This window comes from Podarcis raffonei, chromosome 4 (genome assembly GCF_027172205.1).
Source record: "Podarcis raffonei isolate rPodRaf1 chromosome 4, rPodRaf1.pri, whole genome shotgun sequence".
Lineage (NCBI taxonomy): Eukaryota > Metazoa > Chordata > Lepidosauria > Squamata > Lacertidae > Podarcis > Podarcis raffonei.
Window position 1 is genome coordinate 57,625,031 of NC_070605.1, and position 26,365 is coordinate 57,651,395.

Sequence of the window (26,365 nt, forward strand, 5' to 3'; positions counted from 1 at the left end):
ACTGCTATTCATAGGTGGGCTACAGAAGTCATCAACATGTAGCTGTGTTTATCTGTACCAGAATCAGATCTCCTTAAGCCCCACCCTGCCATGGCAGTTCTATGACTGTCAGATTCTTAGAGGTAATAACCATTGGCATGCACGTGGTCTCCTATGCCCAGGAACCTTTCATGGTCAAAAATGTTCCAAGACGTTGATGCAGCAGTGAGTTGTAGCAGCATACACCTCCAGCAGTCAACCATAACAGCAGGAAGGCTTTCTCTGGGGGAAAGGGGGCTTATGAACATTCATCCATCTGTACAGTCCCAGTTCACACTTCCCTTGTACAGGCAAAGAGTATTATTGTCAGTTCTACAATCAAGTCAGGCAGCCTTTGCATCTGTAGTATTTCTTTATTGCTCTGCCAGCAGATTTTGAAATGCATTTACCAGTCAATGTTAATGCAAACAACAAAATGTCAGATAAAAATCAAGGCAACAAGGCAACCTCACAGGAGAATCCATTTAGTCTACTGCTTCCTCCCAAGAATCTTATTTTTTTTTAACATGCTATCATAGAATAGCTACTTATTTTAATTGTATGTGATCTTGTCCAATCATCCTGATCCCAAATTATTTCCCTTGGTGGCATTTAGGATGAGCATAGCTATGAACATAGCAGACCAAGAACAGCTAGGCAAATTAAAATAGAAATACTAGATACTAGTATAATACTATCCTAAATACAATGCTAATTCTAAAATAGAAAGCCATACTCGAAAACAAAACCAGACCCTTATACTTAAAGGTCTTCTGCTATTTCTCCACAGATTCTGCCATGGAGAAAATTCTTTCAGAAGAATTTGATTCCAGTGTCGCATCTCTTCGTTCCTGGGTCTTGGTTTTGGGGGTGACAAAGCTGAGAAGATCAACAGCTGTGACCACACCAAATACCATCTGTTTCATGAAGGAGCTGCCATCTGCATTGTCTGGAAGAGGACATAAATGAAGGAAGATTACATACTGTTGATGCTTCCAGAGCACCATTCAAGGAAACCCACAAGCAGTGCTATTTTTCCAGAAAAAGAGGCGCTGGATCTAACCATGAACACCTCCCTCGTTCTCTTAGAATGGCAATGGCACCCACCTGAGAGGTGCCAGAACTGAGTTCCTGTGAGTTCTCCCTGGGAAAAAAGGTCTGCCCACAAGGAAATGTTATCTTTATTTGTGGCATCTGGGAACTTTTTCCTTCATACCACTGTCCAATTATGCACATTGAGAAGATGGACAGATAGAAGTTTTTCTCCTTCTCTCACCATGCCATGATATGAAGCTGAATGCTGGAAGATTCAGGACATGCAAAAGGAAGTACTTATTCACACTGTTCACAGTTAAAGTATGGAAGGATTGATGGCCACCAGCTAGGATGCCTTTAAAAGAGGCTTAGACAAATTCTCAGAAGAAAAGGCTACTAGCCACAATGGCTATGTTCAGGGCTTTTTTCCCCAGAGGTGCCACATGACCCCAAATGTCATGCAGGGGGATGGCACTGCAACACTACGGAACTGCCAGAGCACACCAATGAGGTGCCAGAATGTGACAAGGAGGTGCCGGAACTCAGTTCCAGATGAAAAAAAAAGCTCTGGAGGCCAGTAGCTGGGAAACACAGAGGATGCTATTGCCGTTGGGTCCTGCTTGTGGGCTTCTGATAGGCATCTGACTGTCCACTGAGAAAATAGGATGCTGGCCAGGGTGCCTTTGGGCTGATGCATCAGGGCTCTCTTTATGCTGTTAACAATCCCACCCCAACCAGCTTGGGACCTACATACCTGAAAGGTCACTCCCACCCTGTGTAGTTGATCCTAAGCTTAAGAACTCCTTCATTAAGAATGGTCATTGAAACCTGAACTGTGGGCATCTCTCAAATACAATGGATGGAGGCTTGTTGGAATTTAGACAAACGCGAAGTCGCCTTTGCCCATAAAATAGAGCTGTGGAGCTGGCGGTGCCCCCACCCCCACGAGTCACATGGCACCACCTCCAGTGTCCACATATTAGGCATGGATGTCTGTAAAGGAAAGCGAGACATATAGGCTTTCCTTTGCAGATGTCTACAATGCTACCTTGAGCTCCTTGGAAAAAAGCTGGGCTATAAATGCAATAAATTAACAAATAATAAACTAATATACATGCAATGCCTTTCATGTATATCTATTTCATGGTTCGAAGGGCATATTAGTTCATCTCTAGGTGTGTGTGTGTATGTATATATGCACACAATTAGTAGTATGACATTTTTATTTTTACTAGAAAAGCTACTTACATTGCTCCAGCTCATGCACAACAATAGCAAAATGATCATTTTCCAGGATGTGTGAAAGCTTTCCAAGGGTATCATCCAGGCTAATCTGTAATAAAGTCCCAAACATAAAGTGAATCAAATTGTTACTAGACATCTAGGACCCAGTTTACATAAAGTCTGACATAAAGTAGTGACATACTGCTGGAACCACATGGAAGACGTAAGGTATGAGATGGACACTCCATGTCAAGTACACCTTGTTCCCTCTGAGGTTGTGCTTAGATGACCTCAGTTTTCTTGGGGGAGAAAAGATGTTCCAGCAGTGTCTTGGCATGAAGGATCCTGTTTCTGTGTTACTTCCTCTATGGAAGGCTGGGGAGCCTGTGGTTCTCCAGATGTGGATGGACTCCAACTCCTACCAGCCCCAGCCAGCATGGCCAATGGTCAGGGATGATCGTTGTAGTCTAGAAACATCCAATGGGCCACCAGATCCCCATCCCTGTCCTATAGTGCTTCAGCAACAGAACCATCTGAAATGAGGCAAGATCTCAAGACAACAACCTACTTGAACCTACCCATAATACTCATATCCTGGGTTCATTCTCTGGCATCTCCAGTGTTTTGAAATCAGCCTCCTTAGCTTAGTTGGTAGAGCATGAGACTCTTAATCTCAGGGTCATGGGTTCAAGCCCCATGTTGGACAAAAGATTCCTGTATTGCAGGGAGTTGTCTAGAGCAGGGGTAGGCAACCTAAGGCCCGTGGGCCAGATGCGGCCCAATCGCCTTCTCAATCCGGCCCGTGGACGGTCCAGGAATCAGTGTGTTTTTACATGAGTAGAATGTGTCCTTTTATTTAAAATGCATCTCTGGGTTATTTGTGGGGCATAGGAATTCGTTCATTCCCCCCCCCTTCAAAATATAGTCCAGCCCCCCCACATGGTCTGAGGGACGGTGGACCAGCCCACAGCTGAAAAGGGTTGCCGACCCCTGGTCTAGAGGATCCTTGGGGTCCTTTCTACCTCAGCTTTCACTCTTATTTCCTGAATCTCCCATCCTCACCCTTTGCCCTAGGCAGCAACTCCAAAACAGGTACTGGGCACACATTACCTTGGAAAACTGCTGATACATGACCTTCATCACTGGGTCTGAGAACTGGGCAGTTCCTGCCAGGACGGAGGAGAGGATGTTGCTCAGAGTTACCATCCCCAAGATGAGTCTTCAAGAAAACACACAGTTGTTTGGTTTTTAAAAAAGCAAAATGAATGCAGTTGAATTTTCACAGCACGGAGATGAGAGCTCCAGCAGTTCATGCATATACAGAGAGACACAAGACAAGATGGGTGGGGTGGGGAGTTCACTTTCTGCAACATCTGCTGTGGCTCAGTGGCATGCAAGGCTGCCACTTTTAGAATTAGACCAGTACCAATGCCCCTTCTATTCAGCCTGACTGGTGGCAGGCCAATACTTAACGTAACTGGGCTCTTTGAAAATGCTCCAAAAGTCACAAACTCTCAAAGGAAGCTTTTCAATAACGCACCACCAATAAGAGTTCTAGGTCCTTTGACTATAAGAACCAAAGCGGATGTGACATAGCTCTTGGTTGGGATTCCCTATCCCAGCTGTGTGGGGAGGGTGGCACAGAGGGAGGAGGAGTTTGATGCTTTGTCTCCTTGCCAAAGTACAAAGCAGCAATGCCTGCTGCTAAGCCTACAGGAATCCTTCATGCGTAGGCACTGTCCTTGCAATAGATCGGCTAAGGCCCATATTACGCCAAGTATTTCTTTAAAGATTTCATTAAGTATGTCAATGATAGGCTGTTTCTCATTAGTGCTTTCTACAGTGAGAATTGTGGAATTCTCCTGAAGACTGTTAGAATGAGGCTTCAGCGAATAAGAGACTTACCCTGATTCTGCAACAACCGGTGCCTGGTCGTATGCCTTCTCACGAAGGATTTCAATGGCCTTTTGACAGTTCACATCTGGGAGGAGAGTCAGAGGGGCTAAGAGGCTTAGCTTCTGCACCTTGATAGTCCACCACCTATCACAAGGGGGGGGGAGCAGGAAGGACAGCAAGTGGTGTTAAACCCCAGCAGTCTGCTCTGTGTCTTATACACACACACATAAATTTTGAAAGGACTTAAGGAAATGGTTTGAAGCTCAGCAAACTATTTAGGACAGATTCCTACATTATATTTTCCAGGCCCAGCACCTGGCATAGTGGGGCATTTGCCAGGACTCACTGGGACTGATGCCTAGCTTTTACCCACCACCCCAGTCTCCCTCCTCCTGCTTACATACACACTAACTCACTTAGTACAGGTGCTGCAATGGGCAAGAAATCTCTTGGCTCCTAGCCCATTACAGCATCACCCTTGATGCTCAGAAGTGGACTCACTCACTTGGGCAGCAGCTCTGCTCCCAGCTTATTACAGTGCTACCACCATGGAAGCCCCACAAATGAACACAAGGGAGAGGCTGGCAGGTACTACAATGCCTGTGGGGGCTCACATGGCAGGCACTAGGGTGCTGGAGAGGAATACTGTGTCCAGCGCCTCCAAAATCTGGAGCCGGACCTGATGTTTTCCATCATGGTCCCATCTACAAGGATGCAACACTGGGACAAAAATATTCGCCAGCCCGACTATCCTTATGCTTCATAATACACCTGTCCTTGTGCATGCTGCATAGCAAAGCACAGAAGAGAATTAGACAGAGCGTGTCATGCAAATCATGATGGATCAAAAAGGATTAGTTGCAGTCTGTGATCCCACCACTCACACACACCTGCTTCAACCAGAAGATCAGCCTGGATGCACTCCTCCTGAGCGCATCTGGATTTCATCAACAAAAAGCTATTTCGGACTCCATTTTTTAAAAGTGAAAGCATTAAGGCATCTTTTTATCACTGGTACAAACAAACAGTCTTTGCCTTCTCCTGCCCCGCCATTCAGATTACTTTTACTTTATGTCAGGCAAAATTAACAAGTGTAGCGACTCTGAGCCATACCAAGGATGATGCTCTTCCACATCTTCTTTTAGAAATCCATTCTTGACCATCCATTTGTCATTCAAAAATTTAGACCTAGAGATAATTGAGAAAGACTGAGACCTTGTGTTAGACTTTGGTGTTTCATCCAAGCATCCATTACAGGACTAGCCTAACCTTCAGGCACTCATAGAATGTAAGTGTCTTTAAGTAGCCCTGAGTTGAACATTAAGGGACTTTCCACACTTGCCATTAATAGTGACATAGTTGCTGTTTGATCTGCCATTTTTAAGAGTGAATTTGTAGGCATTTGCCTGCAGCTTTGGTCGCATGTCGCTGTTATTATAGAGTGAGTGTGGGTTTTCCTTCCCACATGAATGGCAGGTTGTGCCCCAATGGAGAAATGTTCTGTGGCCATAGTCACACCCCTTATGGTCCTCCAGCCAATAAACATCAGAGTTATGAGCCTCCGCATGAGGGTATTCCTTTTGCAGCTTTTTCTGTGTGTACAAGTGCCTAGCATTCCAGAATTCTAATCTTGTGGGATTATAGGATATTAAAAGAGGAACTGCATGCCTGCCAGAGCTATGGCAAACCTGGATATTGTGATGAAGTTTTGTCTGCATCTTATAATGCATGCTGTCATTGGCAGTACTTTGACTCAGTACCATAGCCTCTAGCTGCCTATATCTTTCCTCTGAACTGAGTTTTCAAACTGATATCTTCCACAGGTCAGAGGAAAGTGGTACAAAATAGATGTGCCCCAAAACATACCCACCAATTCACAATTCCTCCACGCAGAAACAGGGACTATGCTTGTACAAACAACACACCAATGAAAATACTGAGTATCTATTCTGAATCTTTCACAAATGTCATGGTTTTTGTGGTAGAAGGAAAAGCGGGTTTTTGGAGTTCATACAAGTTGAATGATGCCAGCGTCATGTGGCAGCATGCCAAAAACAATCCGCACACATACACAACTAGACCACTAGAAATGATAAGTGTGCAAAGGTCCCAAGAGTCATTCTAGAAAAACTTGGGCTGGGTGTGAACCATATACTAAAATCCGTAACAGGTGATATGACTTGCAAGACTTCTGTTTCTTCCGCTAAGAGCTATAAAACTTTCATAACACTATCCATGCGATAATGTAACAATAACAGGAGTTGTCTTTTTTCATTTGCCTCCATATCACTGAAATGAAAGTAATTTTATGTCTAGCGATTTACAAGTATCTGGTATCAACAGAATTAGTCCCTCATAAAACTCGCTTCCTGCTTCTTTGTTGACAGTTTCCTCACTGCTGTTAATGTGGTACGAGAGCAACAAGCTCACATTCTTTTGCTATCCTCACAGATCCTTCCTCTCACATATGTCTGAGTGTTTTCAACCCATGGGCTTCTGTAGACAGGAGAGCAGAAATGAAAGAAGACATTGTCTCTTACATGTAGTTCCTTACAGAGTCAGGCAGGAGGACAACACAGCGCTGGCCCTCTTTCAGATGTTTCGCAGCTTTCACAGCCACAGACATGGCACTGCCTGCGCTGCCCCCTGCCACAGGAAAAAAGAGATTACTACTCAATGAGCAACAATTAAACAATGATTTTGATACAGCCATCTCCAACATCTCCTGAGCCAACAGTGGGGCATTGATGCAAGAAGGCAGCCTTGCTAGTGTTCAGTGTTGTTGTTGCATTTTTTAAAAAATCAAGGATAAATGTCTTTCTTAATCAGTAGAGTTCTAAGCTGTGTATAGCTACTTCTGCAGAGGTGAGCAGATACCAAACTAGCAGAATCTACTCTGGTTTTTTTATTTGAACCCCAAGATTCAGCAACTGGAGTTGGTGGGGGGATAGGTGGGGGAGGCAGAGGTGGAGATCATACACCAAGAATTAAGGAACTGGGTCCCCTTCTGTTTTCGGCACCAGAGATGAGTTCAATACTGTCACACAAAATCCACTTCACCCCATTCCGTGCCCAAAAAGTACACCTTCGTCCAGCGGCACCGTGGCCCATAGATTGCAAAATACTGGGCAAGGGTGTGTGTTGAGAGAGCCCTATCATTGTTGTTCCTATTGTTGAACAAATGCACGTCTGAAGGCATTGCAGCAGATCCTGATCTACCTTCTGCTCACCCCTAATCTAGCTTAGCTTTTAAAATGGCAACAACAAAAATAACAGAAAATAAAGCAGAGCATTTTAAACTACCACAAAAATTGCATGGTGTGGGGGAGGTGCGTGGCAACTCAGTAGTAAAGATGCCCCATGTACTATTCAACAGAGACCTTTGACCTTCCATGCAACCAGATTCCATGCTGTGCTCAGAAGGCATAGCAACAGATATGTGCAGTGCTTTTTTCTGGGGGGGACGCAGGGGTATGCATACCCCTAAATATTTTGTGAATCTTTGCACTTTTGTCCATTTACTGTATTTATTTTTCCTGATTTGAACTATAAAGTGGTGATTTTCTTGAGTAAAAATGAGAGTACCCCTAAACATTTTTTAAGAAAAAAAGCACTGGACATGTGTGTTGGAGAGACAGACAGAGGGTGGTTATGTTGCTTTTGCACACAGAGTTCTGAGTGCTCAAAATGCAATATCTGCACAACACTACTTCAAGGAAAGACGTGGATTCTACACAACAAGTAAATGATTAGCAACTGTATACTTACGGCATGAAAATAAGGATTGTGTGAAAGGGCCCTTAAATCAGACTATTAATTGGTTCCTTGGGTAACCTTTATGCTCAGACTCTGAACAATGCTTTCCAAGAAGTCATTTGCCATTTGCGAAGGGTATGATTTAAACAATGGATCTTCAGCAATGCTTACCACAGAGCAAGCCCTCCTCTCTAATCAGTCTTCGTGCCATAAGAAAGGATTCCTTGTCATTGCTCTTGCACCACTGATCTATCACCTAGAAAAGAAACAAAATATGGAGTTTTAAGGTTTCAGGGGCCTTTGGGTCCTGCACCTCTGCTACACGTAATGGGATGGGCAGAGATCCAACAGATTCTTCAGAGTTGAGGGCAGTTTCAAAGAGGATCATTTTTTCCCCTTTCAGTAAGCTTAGCTATATCTGTTTTTAACTTTCCTAAACTTTTCAAAGATAAGGTGGGATATACAAATACAGTCTCACTTGCAGCCCTGGAAAATGTTTGTTATCAGCGGGACAAAAATATTTTCAGAAGTACGCCTCTCTCAAAGCATTTTCAGCGAGGCTGCAATCCAATGCACATACTTGAGATTAAGTCCCATCAAAGCCAGTGAAATTTACTTCTGAGTAAACGTGGACAGGATCAGGCAGCTTTTAAAAAGCACCGCAATGTTGCCTATCATCACCGTCTGGTTGCAGTGTTAGTACACTGCTGTTTTAATCAATTTCAGGCCATTTCCCTTCAATTTATGATTAAAGGTTATATGAGATGCTGCAGCACAGTCTCTCCTATGGCTATTGCTGGATGATAATGAGTACTAGGGCCGTGGACATTGCTACCATTCAACTCTGGTTCCAGTGCGCTCCCACTGCTGGTAATGGAAGCCATATGCACATGAAATTAGCCAGAATCAGTATCTATCCCGTAGTTTCTTGAGAAATACTGCACTTTGATGTGCTTTTCCTCGAATCAACTTCCTTTTAATTTGAAAATGTAAGCTACATTGACTTCACAGTTAAGCTGAAATGTGTACATTTTAGACAGCTGTTGCTCATATACAGATGACAGCCCATGAGTGGATGACAACTTCATGAATAGAGGGTGGCGGCTTGGGGAAGACTCTAGTGCAGGCATAGGCAAACTCCGGCCCTCCAGATGTTTTGGAATTACAATTCCCATCATCCCATCACCCCAGGGGTCCAGGATGATGGGAATTGTAGTCTCAAAACATCTGGAGGGCTAGAGTTTGCCTATGCCTGCTCTAGCGTGAACAGCAATGTGCAAATGTGACTTGAAATGCAGCCGTGGGAAATGGCCTTGTCTTAAGCAGCTGCCATGTACATAGTCAATGAATCAACCACCCTTAGCAACTTTTAATGCACTTCATGTGATTCTGAAAGTTTTCATTCAGAGTCAAGTGACATCTCTCTATCTCCTGATCTTCGTCACGCTGCCACTTACAGATCTGTCAAGGACAGTTGGGATAAAGTCGTGTCCAATCCCTTCCACCTCCATTGTGGTATCCTCTGCTGATATTGTGTTGAGTGAGCTGGGCAGGGCCACAATGGAGCCATCAGGATCCACTCCAACAATCTGTGGAGGAAAATTAACAAATTAATTAAAAAAAATTAAAGGAGCAACCAACAACTTCACACAAAAATGAGTATCCCGGCCTTGGAACCCTCAAGCAAAGGGGAAACTGCACTTGCCTGGTTTCAGGGGCACATGTAAATGCTACTGTGTTAGAGCATGGTGACTGCGCATAAGAATTTAGCTGTGTGCATCTGGTATTCGCAACTCCTTCAGGAGCAGATAGAGTCTGGCACACTTGGGGAATCAAATGGATGTCCGTACAATCTCCTTGCTGAAGCAAGAATTTGGTTTGTGTTGGACCTCCTCCCCAGGCCGTGATGGCATGAATGACGTTCCCATGGGCCTGGATGTCTGAGCCAAGCCAAACAAGCCTTTTCACTTACTTTGCATTCAGGACATTTCTCTTTCAACTTTCTGGCAATTCCAGAGATGCTGCCTCCTGTTCCAGCTCCAGCCACAAACATATCAACTTTGCCTGCAGTGGAAGAATCAATCAATCAATCAATCAATCAATCAATCAATAAGACAGCATACCTTTCCCCAAGCTCCAAAATGCATAGCTCTACTCCTATGCAACCTTAATTAATGGTCCACTGGCAATAAGAACAGTATCCATGGCAAAATAAAACACAAGCATTTAGGATTAAGCTTTAATTAAGATAAACTGTTGTTCACTGGCTACAACTTCCTGGTGTGTTTTTGCAGTGCAGGCTTGAGGAAATGGAGCTGCCCTTTGTACTTTATGTTTTTACTGTGTGATACACTAGAGTAAGCTAACAGCTGCATGAAATTGTGGGAGCTCTTAACTAGGAACTTTTAGGAACTGTTTCCTTTTACAATTGTGCAATTACCACTGCATGTTGGGATGGCAACACTTACATGACTTTCCGGTGAGTGAGTCACTGCTGCTACTGCTTACCAGGAGGGAAAGAGGAGAGGCAGTGGGGAAGCTGGCACCATGTAAATGCATCATTAGAAGAATGGGTTGTCCCTGCTGGTAAATTTGCAGCACATCCACCTCCTTCTTCCTTGCCTTGCTTCTCTACCTCCCAATAAGCAGTGGTGATTCAGCTGTCAGCAAGTCAGGTCAGTGCCAACGCCCCATCATGCTGCCCACTACTGGTACTTACTGAGTTACTTATGGACATAGGAGCTGACTCCTAGAGGCCAAGGTCCCTTCAACCCCCCCTAAAATACTTGAGGGGGCCCCTCCAAAAAAAGGTGATAGGCATTGCCATTCAAATGGTGTGTGTGCCGCATCTTGTGGTCAATTATGCGGGCGGGGACTTACCTGTCTCCCCCCATATTTTATTCAAGTTGTCACCCCTGCTTGTGGAATTGTGGAATTAATAAACTATCAGGGTTAGATAATTGTAAGCAAATCCATTGAGTCTTAAGCATATATTTGATTGCGGCCCTAATACATTTCACTGTAAAAGGCAATAACCACAAGCTAGTAACCTGCACCTCAACTAATTTTGCACACAGAGTAGTCTCATTGAAACTAATGGGCCTCTCTTAGTCATGTTCATTCCTTTCAATGGGTGTGCTCTGTATAAAACTTAATTGAATATCACCCATGGTTTTTATTCTCCTACAAATCAGGAGAGGCGCAATTCAATAGTGAGAACAGGCAACGGTGGTTATATCCACGACCATTTCTAAAGACATCTTTGTAAAACAATATAAGCTGAGCAGCATGATTATCCCTAAAATAATTATTAATTATACCGTCACATTGCTCCAGAATCTCCTCAGCTGTGGTGTCATAGTGTGCCAGCGGGTTGCTTGGATTTCTGTACTATTGTCGTAAAGGGAACAGAAGAAAGGGAAAGTTACTGTCAAATGGATAGGGTCAAATGCAACACTGTAGAGAAAGCAGACAGATAATAACCATGAAGTCTCTCGGAAAGAAAGCCTTGCTAGATCAGAACAAAATGGTCTGCAAGATGCCTCTGGGAAGTTCACAAGCAGCGCATGAGATCATTTTGGCTGCAGCACAGAGAGAGACAGAGAGTGGCAGCAGGGCCCTTATCAGATCAGCTGAGAGACCAGCTGCTCTTCAGCTCTTCCTCATCCTGAACCCTCTCCATTCAAGTTGAGCAATAACAACCTTAACACTGGAAACAGAAGGAATGATGCCTAGAATGAACAGTTTAGTTCCCACCCCCTGCCAAGCCTAGCAAGTTAAAGAGAGAGCAAACATGGATGAGTCTATCAATAGGTTGTGAACTTCTTTCTTTTAATCCTGCAGCCAAATGCCTGAAAGAAGGGTAAGCAAACTATGTTTACTAAGAAGCTGTGACATTTTTTTAAAAAAGGTATGCATTAGAAATCACATATTTTTTAATCATAGGCTACTATCAACAAATTAGATGGGTAGAAGTTGTTGTTTTTTAAATCAAGTAATTCAGTCAAAGCACTTCAATAAGAAATAAATTACCTGATCCAAAATATGTGAGTTTGGGATTTCATTTTTCAGTTTCCAAGCAACACGGACATTGGATTCTGGGGCGTCGTATCTCGTGCAGGGAGTTCTTACAATCTCAGCCCCAAGGGCTCTCAGGATATCCACCTGGAGGGGCGAAAGGTAAACTCCATATTTCCACCCTCCAAGTCTTTCACAAGAAAAAAGAAATGCACAACATATACAATGCACATTTAAGGGTTTTTAATTTAAATTTCGGTCTATCTCAAAGGTCAGGCAAGCAAGTTTTTTTTTTTTAAAAAAAAGTTAATTAAAAGCAGCAACATATTACTCTCCCATGCCACTGCTGGTTTAATTGTAGCCACCACAAGGCAGAGTAAGAAGATTTATGCTGGTTCACAGTGACAATGCAGTCCCTATACTTATGCATGTAGAAGTACAATGTATGCGCCATCTTCCGTTGGACTGATTTCCAGAAAATGTGACTGGGACTGCAGCATGAGTTGCCCTGAAGATAACTACTCAGATCCAAGCTCCCAAATGCATCCCAACATGCTCACAAAGCTCTTCTTCATTTCAAACAAGGAGTTCAATTCTGCACATGCAAAGGAACGGCCACACAGTTCTGTGACATCATTGAAATTACACTGAGAAATTCAGCATAATCTACACTATAAGAAATCATGGGGCCTCATCTCCCAGCTCCACGAGGGCGCCACTTGCTTTCCCACTGACTTCCACGTTCGGGGCAGTTGTGTGTGCATCATGGAGATGTGCAACACATGAAGCTACTGCCCAGCATGAAAATAAACTCTGTGCCATCTGTTTGCCCTGGAGCTCAAGGAAACCCATGAGTGTGATTCCTCCTGAATTCTGGCATAACTGGCATTGGATTACAACCTTTGACATAGTACATGGCAGCTTTTTACATCTAATAATTTCAAGTTATCTGTAATGGTGATACTCTAATCCGGCAATGGCTTCACTATGTTCTGTGGGGCGCTAAGGATCAACAGCCTTGCAACAGCCCCTCAAATGCACAGGGGTGTCTAGTTTTCCTTTTATGAAGCATTAGGATGGGAGAAACCATGGCAGCTCAAATCAAAACAGACTTTGACCATGGCTGGGGCCACTTATGTTAAATCAGTCAGGAGGACTTTCTCTCTCTCTCTCACCTTCTCCATGCTCATTTTCTCTGGCATTACAATGATGCAGCGATAGCCCTTCACTGCAGCTGCCAGGGCAATTCCAATCCCTGGTAGATGAGTATGAAGGAAACAAAAACAAGACAAATAGAGGAGTTATTCAACAGTAGCAAGATAAGCAGATGTTTCCAACCGCCTCTCTTTCCCACTTCTAAACTGAGCAACTTTCAACTCTTCACTTTTTGAAGAAAAGAAACCAGGGAACAGCTCTTGAAGTATCCCATTGAGGATCTTTGATATTTGTAGCCAAAGAACATTAAGACAGGATGAAGCAAGCTGTATGATGCGACACTGCATCTAGAGTCCCACACCATACACTGAAAGCATATTCCACATGCATTTGTAGCAAAAAGAAACCTGGGGATTGTAGTTTAAGAGCACTAGGTATTGTACTCTGTGAGGGATAAACTGTACTTCCCAGGATTCTGTTTGGGAACCCATGTGCTTTAAATGTATGGTGTGGGTGTGAAAGTAAACCTGAGCAGAGTGGATCGTGCAGGAGGAAGGTGCAGTAAATTCTGAAGCAAATCAGAATACAAGAAGCTCAGTTGGCCTTTCTCCCATCTGCCCTGCTGACTGCTTAGTTAAAGCCACCCCACTGGGTTTCCTCAAAAGACATTATTATTATTATTATTATTATTATTATTATTATTTACCATAATGTTCATTATTATCATCAACTTTATAATAAAGTCTTTATTACCTGCTCTTCACCAGCGGGTCCCAAGTCAAGTTACGAAAATTAAAACAGATTACAAAATAGGGTAGGTTCTGAAAGCACACATCTCAAGTGTCAAAGGTCAGGGTAAAGCAGTAGGTCTTCAGCATTCACTGAAAGGTGTACAGTCATACCTTGGTTCTCGAACAGAATGAGTTCCAGGAGTCCGTTTGACTCCCAGAACCATTCAAAAAGCAAGGCACGGGTCCGATTGGCTGCAGGAGCATCCTGCAGCCAATTGGAAGCCGCAGAAGCCATGCCGGACCTTCGGCTTCTGAAAATGGTTCGAAAACTGGAACACTCACTTCCGGTTTTTGATCATTCAGGAGCCAAAATGTACGAGTTCCAAGGCATTCAGGAACCAAGGTACGACTGTATAGTGAAAAAGCCACAAACACCTCTGTGGGGAGGGAATTCCACAACTAAGTGGCTGCCACAGAGAATGCTCTTTCCCAGGCCACCACTTCATGGACTTCTGAGGGAGGTGGAACTGGTGGAACTAACAAATGGGTCCCCTCTGTTGACCTTAACACCTGGAGGGGTCTGTAGGAAAGGAGGCAGTTGTTCAGACATCATGCCCCCTCCGCCTCCTGTCTTCCCTATGAGAGAAGATCATAATGGCAGAGGGGAAGCAGAGCAGTGCCCAAGTCCTAGGCAAGATCTTGGTCCATTCCAAGCCCTGACTTTTAGATAGACAGGATGTGGCACAGCAATAAAACTGCTAGTGCATTCGCAAAGCTCAGCAGGGTCTGGTATGGTTTCTAATATCAGAAAATTGTTGGCTGGAGCCATGGGGGTTGCTCAATTACACTTTCAAGATGGCCACCGGTTCACCCTACGACTGCGCAGAGACTTCTGTAGCTCTTTGATCTGAATAAATTGGAACGCTGAGAAGCATAAAAGAACGGTTTATGTTTTTCAAGACTCGGTGGAGTAAGGTTGATGAGATCATAAAGCCTTGCAGCATGCTTACAGGAAAAAAAGAGATTGGAGTAGTCTCTTTCTAACAAGCGAAGCAGAAACAAAGGGGATAATTGTATTTCCTATAGTATAGGGCATGAAAGCAAATTGCACCTAATCTGTGTGTGTGCAGAACAAAAACGGCACAGATGTTAAGCCCTTCCCATGACTAGTTTGCAGTGTGCTTGTGCTGTGCACTCAGGTTTCATTGGGAATGAATGGCCAAGGCAGCTGTCCCTCATTGAGATGAGGAGGCCGACTGGGGCTTTAGCATTAGGTGTCAGTGCAAGAAGAGAAGCAAAGCGGATTCAGAAACGAACCATGGATTTCTCTGCTATGGGGAATAATGGGTGGATTTGCCCACCACCCGGAGTTTCCATATCCTTGTCGTCAATGGAGTTTTATAGAAATGACGCTATATTTGACCAAGATCAAACACTCAGGAATACAATGCAGAGCACAGGAGCAACGCACACTGATTTCCACTGCTGTGGGTGAAGTGAGAGACCTGCTGAAGTGCACAGAGATCGCAAGGGCTCCATCTTGTGCCTCCTCCTCCTCCTCACAGTGATCTCATTCAGCATGCCAGGGCAGAACAAAATGAATAGGATTGAGGATGTAATCCCTTTGGGAAGCACGAGGAGACACACTGACCTGCCAATGGGATCTTCTCACACTTTAGACTGAGGAACTGGAGAATAGATCCTTTGGGTGCACTTACCCAGAATGCATATGCAATATTCATATAATTATGTATGCATGCATGTATATATTATGTGCACATATTTAAAAATCACCTTTGGGTGAACTTAAGAAAAATGTACTTTTATTATTTTTGGTTTCATTCTTTGTTACATAAAGCCTTGCTTCCTAAATGAACCTGCTGCCTGTATATGCAGGGGTGACAACTCACAGACATCTTCATAAGGCTCTTAAAGCATTGCAGCCCTCGTCCCATGGAGAAATCTCCATTTGTGAACCTTTCCTATTTTTAAATTTGTGGTTGTTTTAAAATGTCCTTTAAAGCTGTTATAGAACCGTGTGCACCACTTTACCAGCTCCAAAGCACACATATTTCTTCAATAATGATGATGATGATGATGTGGGGAAAGAATGATCAAAGACAAGCAGGGCATTGGTGTCAAGGGGATCCATGTAGCAGAGCTGTCCCCCCATCCCACCTCTGCATTCATTCTATGGAGGTGGATGATCATATCACAGTACTGGCACAAATGTAATGTTAAAGCTAAAACAAAGGGTGTCTTTTGTCGTGTGGAAAGGCCGTTTTAAAAAGCACAAAAGCTATTTGCTTCTCCTCACCTGTGTTTCCTGAAGTAGGCTCAATGAGTGTGTCTCCTGGCTTCAGAGTACCAGCTCTTTCTGCATCTTCTATCATCCTCAAGGACATTCGGTCTTTGACACTTCCTCCAGCATTGAAATACTCACACTTGGCCACTGGAATTTCACATCAAGCTCACACATTAGAACATGGACTGAAGATCCCTTATTACTGTTGTTATCACGTTTTCTAAGAAGTAATTTTGTTTGGTTTTTTAAGACACTGGTCCCCTCTGCCTTATACACAGAACAGTATCAAACCACTAAGAACCCCCTAAGCACCCTGGGAAATGCAGTTTGTTAAGGGTGCTGAGAAGTTTCAGGAGACCCCTAACAATTCCCAAAGTAGCTAATAGCTCTTATTGTGGCTAAAAATAAGCTATTTGGAATAAGGCTTTGGTTCCCTTCTCTAGATTAATTTACCTCTGATCTCAGTTAGCACTGCAAAATATTGCTATATGTAAATCAAGAGCAGGGACCCTCCAGCTTGTGAGCCAATCTTGGACCTCCAGGCTTCCTCATTTGGTCCATGAGGCTTTGGCGGGGCAAGCCACGCCCACTCACCCTTCATGATGTCATACAAAGTACTCATTTACCTCCGTTTCCCAGCATTCTGCACAAATCATTTCTTAGTAGGGTCTATATGCTTAAATGGCTCCTTTTTTCATCACCGATACTTTGAACTTAACACAGCATAGAGGAAAAAATCTGACAAGTGGAATGAAAGCAAAAGGACACTCACAGAGCTCACACTTCAGCCCATGGGCTTTTGAAATCTTGTTGACACGGACCAGAGGGGTGTGTCCAATTTTCTCCAAAATAGATGACAGAATCTTTGGTTCTTTTGGACTGCATTAGGAGAAAGAACAAAATGGAAGAATTTAAGGATCAAAAAAAGTTTTTTGTGGAGTTTCAAAATAAACATTTTTATATATTAACGACTACGAGCCACATAGCAACATTTGAGGAACTTGTGTGTTTGCTTGCTTGTTTCAGCATTTCTATTACATTTAATATTTCAAATATCTCTGTTCACCATAAGGTCTCAGGGCAGGTTACATCTAGAAAGAGATAATACTATATTGATCAACATTCACAAGATTTTAGATTCTTCAAAATACATTTGTGTGTGTGTGTTATGACTACAGTATGTATGATGGATAGGGATGGGAGAATCTTGTCAGTTTTAGTTTCTCTCAATCCCCCCCCCCCAATCTTCCATTTTCCACATTTCCATAACAATTGTGATTTTTTTTAAAAAAAAAAACCTCATGAAAATTCACCAGTGTATTTGTGAAAAAATATCCTAATGTACATATTTTGGCATGTAGTTTTTGCCTAACATACACATTTTAAAAAAGCAATTTCCCTTAGTATAATACACTTTTGTACACATTCCTTGGCTGTAGTGTGGAACTGAAAAATTCGGATAAGTGCGAATTTTGAAGGATGGCTGTTTTTCAAGTTGTGCACTGTTTCAGAAACTGTGTGTGTGAGGTAGGTTCCACTTTAAATGTGAACCAAATTGAATTTCCTCCCCATCCCTAAGTGTGTGTGAGAGAGAAAGTATTAGCCACTTTGGTCACGCCCGCTGTTGGCTGAAAAGGGTTAAACAGTGCTTATTTTTTTCTTTAAAAATGTTTAGGGGTACTCTCATTTTCCTACTCTTATTGAAATACTGCCCCTCAATGAGGCCAAACTTGGATTCACAAAATGTTTAGGGGTATGCAAACCCCTGCATCCCATCAGGAAAAAAGCGCTGGAGTGAAGCATCCCTCGCTAAAGACACCTATAGAGTTCCTCTAGATGAAAGCGGATCCTGGCCCAATCAGGACCCTTCTGTTGAACAGAGGAGCTCAAAGCATGTACACCTGTCTGCATGCAGGGTAGCAATGCGTGCCTATTGAGCACCTGATCAATGGGTTATGTGGCAGGCGCATGTGGGCAGCTCAGAATGGGGCTGGCCTCTGTAGAGAATGCACAGTCTCGCTACCAGGCTGGGCTTCAGGATAGGGACAGGGGACTATGCTTATTTCAATTCCACGTCACATTTGCATATTTTTACTCACAGCTTTTCCAGTTCTATTTCCACATGATTCTTTTTTTTTTTAATGCTCTCAAAATATGTATTGCAGAGGGTTGGCGTAGATGACCCTTTGGTTCCCTTCCAACTTTACAATTCTGTGATTCTGTGTACTTAAATACTTAACTGCTTATTATAAGAATACAGGAAGCTGGTCTGCATAGTATGGGCTGCCCAGTATGCAAATGTAATTTAATAATAATAACAATAATAATAATAAAGCAGCTAATCCTCTACTGCTCAGCTGCAACCCTTTCGTGGGTATTTAGATAAGTACTTTCCTCTCAAAATACGGGTTGAAAATGACCATTTATAGCTGTGTAAGCTCTGGCTGAACATCTGGAGAAATGCAGGATTGGGTGGACAGCAAATTAATCCAAGAAGTGTGGATCAGGCCTTTTTTGTATAAGAAATCACAGAGGTAGAGTTTTCCAATCCCATAAACTTGGCACTGCACAGCTTCTTAGAGAATATGTAAAAGAGCTCCCTCTAGGGGCTTTTCTTTGAATTCAACGTTTTGGAATATTCTTAGGGCACTGGAATATATCATGCGTGTGCTTTGAAACTGACTGCCTCAGCTACTTGTACTTTTCATTTCATGTATGAGAAAGGAGCAACATTCAGCGGTGACGAGTTTGCCAGACAGAGAAGAACGCAAAGTGAACTCTTGGAGAGAACAGTTTTCTAAGTGGCAAAATTATCAAGAAAAATGAACAATGTCTTAAACTGATATTAATCGTACCTGAGATGTTCCCCTAACTAAGTGCTTACTATTCTCATGCAAGTCCCACATCCCACAAACTGCTTCAGATCACAGTATCCCTTCATCGTGGTGAAATAATTCCACTTTCCCCAGCGACGATATATTGCTTAGTAGTGAAAAGAGATCATCCGAAAAAGAAGTCCTTTCTTGAGAGAATCGCGCCCCCTCCCCACCTGAGCTAGGTAGGTATGTCTGGAGATTTATGATGCTTTAACGTTTAGGACATATTGTACTTAGAAGAGATAGAGCTAACATTTTAAACAAACAAGTCACCAGGATATCCCAAATGACTTCTAAATCCTCCTGCTTATCATTAACTCATTTTACTACAGGAAGCATTCGGTTACAGATCTATGTTATCTTGAACAGGTTTGAGCAGAAAACTCTGTTTTACTTTGTGAAGTGTAGAGCTCTTGCACACCCTACACATTTAATAAAGAAGAACAGGGTTTCTTTCTTCTGCCTTCCTCTCTTATAGTTTAATGATTTTTTAAAAAATCCTTACAATGGACAGGTAGGAAATACTTTGATGTTGCTAAATTTGATGGTGGTTTGTAGATCTTGGCAGAAGCAAGAGAATTTCATTACCCTCCCCCCAACAATTTGCTTTGGTTTTGTTTTGAGTCGTGAGATGGAAATAAGCTACTGCTCTTAAGTGTACAGTGGTACCTTGGGTTACATATGCTTCAGGTTACAGACTCCGCTAACCCAGAAATAGTGCTTCAGGTTAAGAACTTTGCTTCAGGATGAGAACAGAAATTGTGCTCCAGCGGCGCGGCAGCAGCAGGAGGCCCCATTAGCTAAAGTGGTGCTTCAGGTTAAGAACAGTTTCAGGTTAAGTACGGACCTCCGGAACGAATTAAGTACTTAACCCGAGGTACCACTGTACTGGGCAGTTGCAAGAAGGTGCACCAGTTATATTGTAAAAAGAACACATTGCAACAACCAATGCTACCTTATCTAATGACATGGAAGGAATGTCTTCTTTTATTTATAAAGACTCTTCATAATTGTTCCAAAATGTAATTAATTCATTTATGTCAGATTTAGAGGATAAATCAGCCCTTTTGCCCAAAATGCTGTTTTCTCCAATTCCCTTTGTTATGAAACAAACAGGACCCCCAGAAGTGCTTTTGGTTTTTGAGAACTACAATGGTACCTTGGGTTACATACGCTTCAGGTTACAGACTCTGCTAACCCAGAAATAGTGCGTCAGATTAAGAACTTTGCTTCAGGATGAGAACAGAAATTGTGTTCTGGTGACGCGGTGGCAGCAGGAGGCCTCATTAGCTAAAGTGGTGCTTCAGGTTAAGAATAGTTTCAGGTTAAGTACGGACCTCCGGAACGAATTAAGTACTTAACCCGAGGTACCACTGTATTTCTAACAGCCTTTTTCATCCGTGGAAAAGCTGAACTAAGCACCAAACTGCTGGTGCAGGTGGTCATGTGATAGGGGAAGCCACAGTTCTGCTCTCAGACAGATCACCTCCCCGAGCAATTTCTAAACAGATTTACTGCTCTTTTGCTTATGCAGTGAACACAAACCAGCTACCGCGAAAGATAGATTAGAGGGAAGCCTTAGGGTGCCACTCATTACTGTTTGCATTTTGAAACTCAGATGAGAATGAGTCTGTGCCACACTGCAGCTGCTCTTCTAAATCTCTTTTAAATGTAGGACTTGTCCACATTACCGCCTTAGAGCACAGTGCAGTTGTTTCACTTGTGTGTTTCACAGCACTCTCTCTCCCCCCCCCAGCTGTTCATGTTAGTGTGGCTTCATTGATGTTTGCTGCCGGGAAGGAGATGTATTTACTTTATGCAAAGGTATTTGCACCTTGGCTGGAGATGAATTAGGAACTGATTAAGGACTCCAAAGGATGTAAAGCTGGCTTGAGATACAATGCTTCGAACAGCAGTATTTCACAACGAAGTGCAGGACAGATATGCATTCTGAAGAGTTATGTGAACATGGAATAAAACGCCAGCAATGGAAATGCAGTGAATGCACAGTAAATGGGAGCATGAACACAACCATAGAAGTTCTGGTTTCAGTGACTTGGATGGTCATTTCCAAGTCTCCCAGTCTAAAGACATAGGGTGTTTTTTCCCTGCTTTCCCATCATAATAAATGTGGTTCACAGGGGGTCACCATCAACACCTCCCATTCTTGAGTAACTTCTGGGTTCTAGCACCCTGGCAGATCACACTGCAGATGTCTGCCCCTCAATTTTTTTTGGGGGGGGAGGGGGAGGGGAAGAGGAGGGACCAGCACTCCAAGCAGCACCAAGCTGTGGGATCTCATCACCTTTTTAATTCCCCACAATGTCCTTGACCAAACATCACCTTGGAGCACAGTGAGGAATTAAAAGGCCCAGTCATGCAGGAATACTTGGGAAACTGCCACCACTGGCAGTTAAGCCTACCTGGGCTCACTGACAGAGGATTAAAGGTAAAGGTAAAGGGACCCCTGACCATTAGGTCCAGTTGTGGCCAACTCTGGGGATGCGGCACTCATCTCGCTTTATTGGCCGAGGGAGCTTCCGGGTCATGTGGCCAGCATGACTAACCAGCATGGCAAACCAGAACAGCGCACGGAAACGCCATTTACCTTCCCACCGGAGCGCTACCTATTTATCTACTTGCACTTTGACGTGCTTTGGAACTGCTAGGTTGGCAGGAGCTGGGACCGAGCAACGGGAGCTCACCCTGTCGCAGGGATTTGAACCGCCGACCTTCTGATTGTCAAGTCCTAGGCTCTGTGGTTTAACCCACAGCGCCACCCGCGTCCCCTGACAGAGGAGTAGGCCCACCCAAAGATACTCTGACCAGGGCCCTCAAACCTGAAGAAAGCCTTGGGGGACCAACGTGCAATGGAAATCATGTATGTTCATTATGGGAATCTGAAAAAGATTCCTGGGACACTTCGCAATGTCTTCATTTTGTAATTCAAAAGCTGAGAACCAACAAAGAATAAGAAGCCACCGTGTGGACAAATTAGGCTCATCGAAATTAGGCTCATAAGGAAATGACCAGAACATTAGTATAGTACCAACCTGGTGCCATCCAGATGTGATGCAAATGATTGTCCAAAACATCTGGAAGGTACCAGGTTGCCAAAGGCTTATACAGGTGATTATGCATTTGGTTTACTCAGATGTTTAACCAGATGTACATGTACATATTATACAGATAGATGTACAGGTATAGAATATATGTGTGCAGCTTAAGTACTGTGTAGCATGCTGAACAATTGAATATCAATGATGAAAATATTGTAGCTAAAAAAAGAGAGAGTGGGGGGTTGGAGGGAGGGAATCTAGGAGTGGGGAGTGGGAATAAGGGACTGTACTGTTCGCTAGTAATAGTGTGAAAATCCTAATAAACTAGATTGGGGGGAAAGCATGAAAACCACATGCTGAATCTCTGATCTGAAACTATGCTGGAATATGCTCACAATACCACTTATGAACCTCTGCTTTGTGATTCATAGAATATATATTTAGGAGGAACCTCTCAAGGTGGGAGTGGACATTGAGAGGAAATTTTTAAAATTCTAAATGCTACTTACATAGGTACACAGCTGTGAGGTGACTCTGAGATGGGTTTTCCTGGTTTCCATGTACATCTGCTGGGCAAATTAGGACGAATCCATGTGTTGCTGTTGTTAGTTTTGGTCTCTGGGTTTTCGATATCTCCATTGAGGAAAGGGCAAACCCTGATGGTTTTGTTGGATGTGAACACAGAAGCCATCATCACCTACAAAAAGAGAGGAAATTGGTGGAAGCATATGGATAAACAAGTTCAGTTCTTCAACTATAATGGGGGGGGGTTGAAGTGTCAGATATGTGCTTATTAATGTATTTGTTACAATTTCTGCCATGCTGTCTTTGAAAAAGGAAGCAGTAAATTATTATTTTTCTAAAATAGCTGAACATTAATGAATGTGACCAGGCCCATCAAGCTCACAAGCCAGAAATTCAAGCCTAGACTCTGGCAAATCTCTATGGAACTCAATTGCATGGCAGCCACAGAGAATTGCCATCCTGTCAAATCACTTCAGATCTTCACATTTGCTATGAGTTTCCTCTCTACAATACAGAGCCCTGTGGCACCTTAAAGACAAACAAATTTATTGTGTATAAGCTTCTGTAGACTACAATCGACTTCATCAAATTCATTAAGTGATATCCCAGAAGCACAAACTCTGGGGGTTTTTTTGGGGGGGGGGCAGAGATTGTAAACACTAACAGTGAGGCCAAAGAGAAGTGAAATGCAAAAAGTAACAGGATGGTCATAATTACATAATTAACACTAATTATTCATAAAACAGTTGTTGATAATCTAGACACCCTAGCATTAGTAAGCAAATTAACATATGTAGCATGATTTTTTTGAAAACTAGCTAACTAAATAACTAACAAACCAACAAACCCCACAACCGTCCCTCTTGATGAATTGCAATTTCACACATTCACATTGCAACTTTCCACAGAACTTCCTTTGTTCTAGTTTTGCCACTTTCAGCTACAGTTAAAAAGTCCTCCTGCTGGTTTTTTAATATTGCAGTTCCTGGTGTAATAGCATTGCCTCTGCACTTTCTGTGTTTCCTTTCCTTGTGACTTCACAACTGATCTTGCCCCCATCTCAAAAACAAAACAAAACAAAAACAACTATGTATGTTTACTCAGCAAAACAACTTATACATCAGATCTAGTGGACTCTAGTCCACACAAGGTTTATGCCATAGTAAATGTGTTCATCTTTAAACTGCCACAGGACTGTTTCTTGCTTTGTGCTGCAACAGACTAATACAGCTGCCCTTCTGGAAATAATCTCTACCAAGAATGCCATTCTCAGCTGCAGACACTTGTGAATTCAACCGGGTTCCATGGTCCTGAGTGACAGGCTAGATAGAGAGCTCCAATGCTCTGAGAGACGTCTTCAAGATTATCTTGTGTTTTCCACAATTCACTTCATCCTGAGTTCAAAGGTATGATTAAGAAATATCTAAAAGGGTCAGACTACAGTTAAATCTGAAGTAATTGCAGGTTATTGACTTCAACAGGGGCAAGGTACAACCAACGGCATCTTTACAGGGTATCAACAACCTTAATTGCTTACAATTTGAAGCTGCTGTGAAAGCTTGAAAGTAAGGGATAGTTCACCCTTTCGTGAAGGTTTTGACATGCCAAGGAGCAATTCTTTCAATAAGGCAATTCCATTCCATTATTCACATCTGTTACCTTTAGAAAGAAGGCTGCCAAGGCCTGAAATCTAAGAATGCAGCTTCCATTTTGGATACTTACCCTGACTTTTGGCTGGTCATGTTAATCCAGGGAACAAGCAAACCTGTGTACTGTACAACCAAGCTTGATTTTGCTTGAGCAATTTCCTAAGAGTCATACCTCTTGCTACTTTTTTCAAAAAATGTTATTATTTGTAATTTAGGAAAAAGATTACCCCACCTTCCCATTTCTGGAAAAAGTGTCCTGCTTTACTTAGTTCAATATTTTAACTGTGTCTATCAAAGAAATAAAGCCTTTGGGTCCAGTAAGCTATGGGCCAAAGACTTTAGTGTTTTTTAGGATTTAATATGCAGCTTTTCCATCCAAAGGCCATTTGTGTGGGAACTAATAATTGATGGGAACTTTGGCAGGCGTGGAAGGGGAGTTTAACCCTTCCTTCTCTTATTATGGTCCTTGGTCCTGAGGCACCCCTCCTTTGAAGCTAGTATTTGCTTCCGGGGGAGTTGGATGGGAAATCCCATTGACACCACCTTTTCGCAATGGCGTCATCCTTCATTTCCCCATACTTCCGCCTAGTAGTGCTACTGAGGCTTTGAGTGAAACTTTGCATCAACTAACGGCACAGAGTCCAGGCAGAAGCCCATGTGAGAAACAGAAGACAGATTATACCTCATATTCCTTTAATGAACTCAGGTGCGAAGTCATTGCCCTCTTTTTGAATCCCATCTTGGGATCACTGGCGTAAAACGCCGCCGAAACTCTGCCAAGTGATAATTGCTCGGCAGTTTGCCAGGTGGCACAACTGCCACAACGTGTATGGGACTCAGTCAGTTTTGATTATCACAAGTCTGTGATCATGAAGGCGATTGTGAGTGATGTCATTTGAGGAACGCTATAGGAACACGGAAGTATACTAGTATGGGGGTTGTCTGGCTATACAAAGCCTATCTTCCCTTTGCTGCTTGCTTCTGTGATTCATGCCTTGGCAATCTCCCTGGCCTACTTGCTATTTTACATAAGGCTGCCTTTGAAGAGTGTTCGAAAATTCAGTTGGTTCTAAGTGTGGCCGCACACTACCTGGTGGAAATAAGCCAATGGGAGCAACTTAGCAACTGTGTCGAAAGAATTACAATGGCTTCCCCTTTGTTTCTCAGAATAAATTATTATTAATTATTATTATTATTATTATTATTATTATTATTATTATTATTATTTATACTCTGCCTATCTGGCTGGGTTTCCCCAGCCACTCTAGGTAGTTCCTAACAGAATTAAAGGCACAATAGAACATCAAACATTAAAAACTTCCTTCTAAAAGTTAGATAGTTGTTTATTGCCTTGACATCTGATGGGAGGGCGTTCCACAGGGCGGGTGCCACTACTGAGAAGGCCCTCTGCCTCAAGGTGCTGGTTTTAACATTTAAAGACATATGTGGTCATGGCCCAGATTACTTTAGGGAACAAAGTGAGCATTCATATACCAAGGTTATCTGAGGGAGCCTTGCTCCAAATCGGGGGTCAGATTGGGGACAACGATGAGTAGGGCCTTCTGCTGTGGTGGCACTGTCACTAAAGGAATCGTCTCCAAAGAACCCAGTTCAGTACGGAGGATAGTTCTAAAAAATAATTTACTAAATATATTAGAAAGTTGTTTCTGTTTATTTGCTATGCAGCTGGACACCTCCAAAGATGTCATAACAAAATTTTGCACAATGGTTCCTGAGATCAAGGAATTGGTTTTCGTCTCTGTTTGGATGCAGCTGGATGCCATTTTTAATGAAGACGGCAGACTGAACCTTGCTAAACTTCTGATATGTTTGTTTAGGAGAGTTGCCAAGCAATGTCAGGTACAAGTCTACTAGTGTAATATAAGTAAATTACAGTGGTACCTCGGGTTAAGCACTTAATTTGTTCCGGAGGTCCGTTCTTAACCTGAAGCTGTTCTTAACCTGAAGCACCACTTTAGCTAATGGGGCCTCCTGCTGCCACCGCGCTGCCAGAGCATGATTTCTGTTCTCATCCTGAAGCAAAGTTCTTAACCTGAAGCACTATTTCTGGGTTAGCGGAGTCTGTAACCTGAAGCGTATGTAACCTGAAGCATATGTA

At 42.9% G+C, this 26,365-nt stretch overlaps 1 protein-coding gene and 1 non-coding gene across 2 annotated transcripts; one reads left to right on the forward strand and one right to left on the reverse strand.

Moving 5' to 3' along the window:
- Nucleotides 1-375: 375 nt before the first annotated feature.
- Nucleotides 376-23,912, reverse strand: LOC128413057 (cystathionine beta-synthase-like). The gene is made up of 16 exons (XM_053386822.1): nt 23,853-23,912; nt 22,582-22,769; nt 16,910-17,016; nt 16,150-16,284; nt 13,122-13,201; nt 11,962-12,093; nt 11,250-11,319; nt 9,902-9,993; nt 9,387-9,518; nt 8,101-8,185; nt 6,714-6,819; nt 5,287-5,361; nt 4,183-4,317; nt 3,388-3,496; nt 2,302-2,386; nt 376-967 (listed from the first exon to the last, which is right to left on the reverse strand). The coding sequence occupies exons 1-16, from the start codon at nt 23,862-23,864 to the stop codon at nt 795-797; spliced, it is 1,716 nt and encodes a 571-aa protein (XP_053242797.1). The 5' UTR covers nt 23,865-23,912; the 3' UTR covers nt 376-794.
- TRNAK-CUU (transfer RNA lysine (anticodon CUU)) lies at nt 2,911-2,983 on the forward strand. Its single transcript has one exon. It is a non-coding gene; the product is annotated as a tRNA-Lys (tRNA).
- Nucleotides 23,913-26,365: the final 2,453 nt, after the last annotated feature.

Coding starts and splice junctions, on each gene's coding strand:
- LOC128413057 (XM_053386822.1), bottom strand. Junction 11,320..11,961: donor ACTCACATATTTTGGATCAG/GTAATTTATTTC, acceptor TTACGACAATAG/TACAGAAATCCAAGCAACCC. Junction 968..2,301: donor TGTGCATGAGCTGGAGCAAT/GTAAGTAGCTTT, acceptor GTCCTCTTCCAG/ACAATGCAGATGGCAGCTCC.